This window comes from Pieris rapae, chromosome 4, assembly GCF_905147795.1.
Source record: "Pieris rapae chromosome 4, ilPieRapa1.1, whole genome shotgun sequence".
NCBI lineage: Eukaryota > Metazoa > Arthropoda > Insecta > Lepidoptera > Pieridae > Pieris > Pieris rapae.
In genome coordinates this window covers 1,980,110-1,986,361 of record NC_059512.1, presented here as the reverse complement: position 1 = coordinate 1,986,361, position 6,252 = coordinate 1,980,110, and the positions used below count along the sequence as shown (strand labels likewise).

The 6,252-nt window shown below is 33.9% G+C and overlaps 1 protein-coding gene across 3 annotated transcripts; it reads left to right on the top strand.

Annotated features, from left to right (window-relative positions):
- Positions 1 to 60: 60 nt before the first annotated feature.
- On the top strand, positions 61 to 5,573 carry LOC111000265. Of its 3 annotated transcripts, none has more exons than XM_045628023.1 (5): positions 61 to 925; positions 1,820 to 2,063; positions 2,178 to 2,237; positions 2,352 to 3,437; positions 3,690 to 5,573. In XM_045628023.1, exons 2-5 carry the CDS (start codon positions 1,820 to 1,822, stop codon positions 4,295 to 4,297), a joined length of 1,998 nt encoding a protein of 665 aa, XP_045483979.1. In that variant the 5' UTR covers positions 61 to 925; the 3' UTR covers positions 4,298 to 5,573. The 3 variants fall into 3 exon arrangements, with proteins under 3 accessions (XP_045483979.1, XP_045483978.1, XP_022125340.2); XM_045628022.1 differs by having other exon boundaries at positions 2,352 to 3,452; positions 3,705 to 5,573; XM_022269648.2 differs by having other exon boundaries at positions 2,352 to 5,573.
- Positions 5,574 to 6,252: the final 679 nt, after the last annotated feature.

Sequence of the window (6,252 nt, the reverse complement as noted above, 5' to 3'; positions counted from 1 at the left end):
CGAACTACAGATAAGTTAGTGGAAAAAATAATAATATGGTGATAGTGAATTTTTACAACGAATATTATTCATTAGTAGTTTTTCCATCGGAAGTGCATTGTTTAACGCATAATGCAGCATAGTACATTTTCAAATGGAATCCAAATGATGACATTTTATTTGTCTTAATTGTATAACTTCATTGTGTTCAGATAATGTAGATTATGGAAACAGATTCATTTCTGAACCATTAAATCTACTTAATCAATTCGTTATAAACTTGTTGTTGTTGTTTTGCTTATTTCCAAAAAGTAACATAACAAATTCCTAATACGATGACGTCAATGCATAAATTAAAAACGACTCATATTCTATTTTCGCCTATCTGATTAGCATAAAGTTTGTACAGTACTCACTGTAGCAGTTCATGAAGAAAAGTTATCACATTATGAGGGACTGCTATTCTAATATAAATTTGTTTTCTGATATGTTATCAGCAAACCACCTTAATACTCATTCATACATTCAATCACTCTATGCTATAATTATAAACCTTATAAAGATAAATTGATTCACACAATATGGTTAATTCAATTTTTCGGAAGAAATAACCAAATAATCAAATCGAAACAGCATCATAATTAAGTCAACTTGATATGATTTGACTCATTGACGTAACGTATAATATTTACTTTATTGTTATTTCTACTGAGCAGAAGTTTTTCGAAATAACGAACTGAGTTCAACTACCTATTATCGACCTATTGCTGACGCAATATGAAACGTGCTCCCCTCTCATCGGACCAATACGTTCATCCAGTTGTTTATAATATTCCGGTCAAAGTGGCGGAGAATTAGTTGTAGAATCGCTTCGGTATCTCTATAACGCGTGACAAATGTGACGAAATTTATTCTTGTTGCAAGAGATACATAACTGAAATAAAAGGTAAGGGTCAATTTGATTATCACCGCCGTTAAAATGCAATTGTTTTTATGATAATTACAATTTCTGTATACCTAACTCATCTTATATTCATTTTTACGTGGAAGCTAATATTCATAAAACAAATCATTAGATCGTAAAGCACTCTCTGATGCTTCGCATCATGAGTCGTGCGGTAATCATTTTTTGTTCAATTATTTGACGAATAATCATCTTTAGTGATAAAATAAAAAATATGGCGTGTATATTATTCATTTCTTTGAATATTTTTTTTCATTTCTTTGAATATTTTTTGAAGTGAAACTTCTTTAGAATCGTTGTGATTTCAAACCGGATGCAACGAAAAAGCGACAGTAAAGAGAGACAGAAACATCAATTCATCATATGATTTAACGTGGGAGAAAATGAGATAGGAGGCATTATACAGCCTCTATTTACTGCCGCTTTTTTTTTGATCGAATTTCAAACTTTCGTTGTTTTAGTTTTTGTCAAATTAAAGATTTACCTATATTAAACTTATAAATTAAAATGTATAATTAAAATATACTATTTTAAAGAACACACACATTTAGATAGTGGAAAATGATTAATTTATATTTGTTTTTGAAGGTTTCACTTCTACCATGTGTGAATTGCACAAATGTTTTTTTTTTATTAAAGTATCGATAGATTTCACTAATTTATCTATCGTTTCTACTGAATCCATTAATGAGGATTCCCACTAATTCTTATAGTAAACTTTATTTTTTATCAGTTCAAACAGTGATTACTTTCATTATTTTATCATAGTATACTTAGCTGTGACAATAAGTGAATACGTACTGCAAATTAGTGAAAATCATCACTTTCATCACAAAATTAAATTAATTGATATTTACGGAAGTCTTTTGATTTCAGATGACACGTGAAACGGATAAAGCATTCTATGTTGTTCAATTCAAAGATAAGCCTTTTGAAAGTATTGATGAATACGTGTGCGTGCCGTATACGTGGATGATAGTAAGTCGCCTGATGACTGGCATGGTCATTGTTGCGTACCCTAATGAGGAAGATCCTTTTTATACAAGAGATCGCGTGAAGAGGGAGGAGAGGCGCAATAAAAAGTGGAAATTTTATTTTGCTACTGTCAAAAATAAATCATGTGAGTTTAAGTAAATGTATTAGTTAATAGATTGTGCGTTACATCATTGAAATATATTCAGATTCCGAAAATCTTATAAATTAAGAGATAATAATTTTGATATATATTTTTCAGATTCTTACAATGATGCACAAAGTTGGATCGCTTTGGTTAAAGAAGAATCAAAAGTAACAGGTGAGAATAAAATTATTTTTTATCAGTGTGCACAATATTCATAGTAAATACATTGTCGAATAATACTTTTATAAATTCCAAGCTTTCCAAATAATAAGAATTTCTTATTTCTAGATAAGCAACCAAAGTTTCCGGTGAATAAGGAACTGCGCAGTGCCTATCAACCAAAAAGATCACGTCCCACGAAAATGGAAAGAAATCTGGCCATTGACGCACAGACTCCATCGAATTCAATCGACCAAACCAGACATTTGTCGACGCGTTCAGTACAACAACCAATAGTGGTTGGTCATAATAAATCTCAAAATGATTCACGAGTTTTAGGAATGCACACTGAAAATAGCAGACAAAACTCAGAAATTCCTATTCTTCCAATCTACCAACCTTCTAGAAAACAACATACAACAGTCCATGCTAACGGATATCAAAACTTATGCACGCAGAAACAGTTGGTCAATCAATCTACACAAATGAATTCAAAGCCAAAACGAGTTAACTATATGGATGACGGTGCTAGATCATCTGTGACTGGAAGTCATCTAAACGTCATGGAGAATGCGAGTCAAAGAGACGAGTACATTGTAAAAGAATCTCGGACACCGTATCATGTACCTTCAGATTCCGATGCTGTTAGGGATCATGAAGAAGTTTCAAATCGCGACAGAGCTGCAGATGAATCACCTGTCAAGACAACGGACAATGTTTATGGGACTGCTAAGGATCTTAGCCATGATTCTGCAGATAAACCGATAGCTGACAAAAACTCTACATCAACAAATCACCAGACGCATTCAAAATTTATTTTAGAGCAGCAAATGTTGGACAACATAGATATCCTCTTTACTGAAATTCTCTCTACTGTGCGTCATATGACTGATATGTACTGGACCTTACACAGTTTAAATCTCGATATTGCCGAAAAATATAAAAAGTTATTGGGTTCCGTCGAACAATTTAAAACAGCTGCTAATGATCCTAGACATGATTCTGCAGATAGGCCGACAGCTGACCAAAACTCTACGTCAACGAATCACCAGACGCATTCGAGATTTATTTTTAGCGAGAGAGAGCAGCAAATGTTGGACAACTTTGCTATCCTCTTTATTGAAATGCGCTATACTTTTCGTCATACGACTGATATGTACCACACCTTACGGAGTTCAATCCTCGATATTACCGAGACATATAGAAAGTTTTTGGGTTCCGTCGAACAATTTAAAACAGCTGCTAATGATCCTAGACATGATTCTGCAGATAGGCCGACAGCTGACCAAAACTCTACGTCAACGAATCACCAGACGGATTCGAGATTTATTTTAGAGCAGCAAATGTTGGACAACTTTGGTAGCCTCTTTACTGAAATGGACTCTACTTTGCGTCATGCGACTGATATGTACAACATCTTCCGGTGTTCAATCCTCGATAGTGCCGAAACATATAAAAAGTTATTGGGTTCCGTCGAACAATTTAACACAGCTGCGGGAAACACAGCTAGCAGCGCCTCTCCTTCGAGCAACTTAACACGTGAAGGTTCACGGTCACCTGAAGAAACACACACTGAAGTAACTGCGAGTGCCAGTTCTAGTTATCAAGATCAACATAGAATTGATGTTGCTTACAAAGAGTTATACCGGTTCGTTCTACCACCGGAATATGATGCTGATGATACAAGATGGACATTGAAGTATCGAACAAATCTGCCAGGACTCGTAGAACTTATGCCCCAAAGCGGTGTTTACGTCAGCTCCGGAGACCTCAATCACTGTAAGCATGTATCGAAAGATTGCAAATCATTAGCTGTTACATTATTACCAGAAGTCTTCAGCAGAAATGCACTGAGTGTTTGTTTATCAATGACTGAGACACGGCAGGCTTATAATAATAAGTGTCTTCTCTGTAGGCCAGAATTAGATAAGCATGCGTGTTCGATACTGTTAAATTTTGTTTGTGAGCATGGGATCCGACGTGGTTGGAATACTGATCTAGAACCTATCCTCAGAATCTTACACTGTAAGACGCAAGAGATTCGGTTCAAATACGGTGTATTGGTTAAATGTTAACAACACAAAGTGGCCCAATTAGAGAAAGTACTTCAATGTGTAAGTACTGCCCGGACTAAACCAACCACGTCGAGCAATCAAGCTTCCATGGAACCATTGATGCTCCTTCAGCAAAGCATCAAACCAACACTGAAGCTACTATATGCAAGATTCTCGACCCTGCAATCCTAATGAACCACTTTGTACAAAGAGAAGATCGCTGGAATTAAATCGCAGCCTACGCTCGACGCTTTTGCGGAAAAATTTTCAGAGTGGGTGAAAATCCCACACTACCGAACATCATTGTTATAAAGTCTTAAAAAGGTTTTCCCCGTCGTAAAAAAAACAAAAACTTACAATATTGCTTTGTTAGTAAAGCCATTCAATAATTTTAAATTATTGAAGCTTAGAATTTGAAAATTAGAATTGTATAATAACATTCGTATGATATTATTTCGGAATCACGGGTTAGACTTAATAGTCATCATTAATAGTTGTAATTTTAATTTATGTTCCTAATATTTCTGTGAGAAATATACCTCTAACATCTAATGTTAAATCATCTAATAAATTTTATATGTATTAGTAAAACCTATTGTCGATACATCCAGTGTGTTTATTTTATATTTTATTTTTAACTTTATTTTTATTGTAAAGATGTATCTGTTTTGTTTACAAATAAATAAATAAATGTTATAAACAATCAAGTATTAATAGTAGCAGCCTTATGGTAGTATTCTCAGATACGTTCACTTGTGGTGCCAATAAGGCGGCTGATAAGTAAAAGTAGTTTACCATGTTTGGAATATGCTAAACAACAGTAACATATTAGTAAAATGTTCCGAAACTGTTATTTTATTATTATGTTGGCATGAAGCATCTTGTTTTGTATGTAGCAGAGGATCAATATGCCATCGATCGCAAAATCAGGACGTAGCTTGATACAGGGAATAATGTGAGAAGTGTTGATATGTGTGCTGCTGTTGTTGTTCTTAGCACTTCTGTGGCTGCATTTCACGTATTCACGGGGTGAGAATTCAACCCATCGTTTTACAGGATAGCAAAAACTAGACCATAGCAGCTCTTACTGAAATCGTCGAGGTTCCAACAACCATTCATTACAATGGGAGAGTTCACAATTGTAACTGATCCAAATGTTATAAATGTTTGACGTTATTTAATATTTTGTTTGTCTGCAGTATATTGTCGGAGCAGTTTCAACTGTTAATGAAGCGAGATGTATAATATGTTTCGTCAGAATATACACACCAGAAAATAAAAAGAAGCATTTCATTTAAATATTAAAATCATAATTTAAATAGTTTTTTGTTATTTTTTAATATTACAAACAAAATTTATTGAATGCCGTACAGTTATTAATGACCTTAAGGGACACCACATACCGTATCGAAGTTTTTATCAGCTCATAAAAAAGAGATGATGAGAAAATATTAAATTAAATATATATATATGTTTAATTATATTTATATATGTATGTATGTATGTATAACATAAATATCTATAACATTACCAATTTCCAAATTACCTGAAAACTTTACGTGTAACTTTTCTCACCAATAATTACAGTGTCGGCCTAGTGGTTTCAGGGTTCGATTCTCATCCCTGAGGTCGTAGGTTTGATCCCCGGGTGTGCACCAATGAACTTTTTTTCTATGTGCGCAGTTAACCTTCGCTCGAACGGTGAAGGAAAGAAACTGGCTTGCCTTAGACCCAAAGTCAGTAGTGTGTCAAACACAGATGGCTGATCACCTTTTTTATGTACAAATACTAGTTCTTAAATAGAAATATCTTAAGGTCAACAGGGTTTTGTATTAAAATATAAAATTGAAGATTTAGAGATGTTATAGAGATTTTTTACATTATTACTAGAATCATTTGTCGTATGACGATGACGACGACGAATTACTATTTCGCATATTTTTCTGTGAAATTACACAGTTGTCACATTTTTATAT

Excerpts from the sequence above, each read along its gene's own strand:
- LOC111000265 (XM_022269648.2), top strand. The coding sequence starts at position 1,820 with ATGACACGTGAAACGGATAAAGCATTCTATGTTGTTCAATTCAAAGAT. Across the intron at positions 2,064-2,177 it reads TACTGTCAAAAATAAATCAT|ATTCTTACAATGATGCACAA; the intron begins GTGAGTTTAAGT and ends TATATTTTTCAG. Across the intron at positions 2,238-2,351 it reads AGAAGAATCAAAAGTAACAG|ATAAGCAACCAAAGTTTCCG; the intron begins GTGAGAATAAAA and ends TCTTATTTCTAG.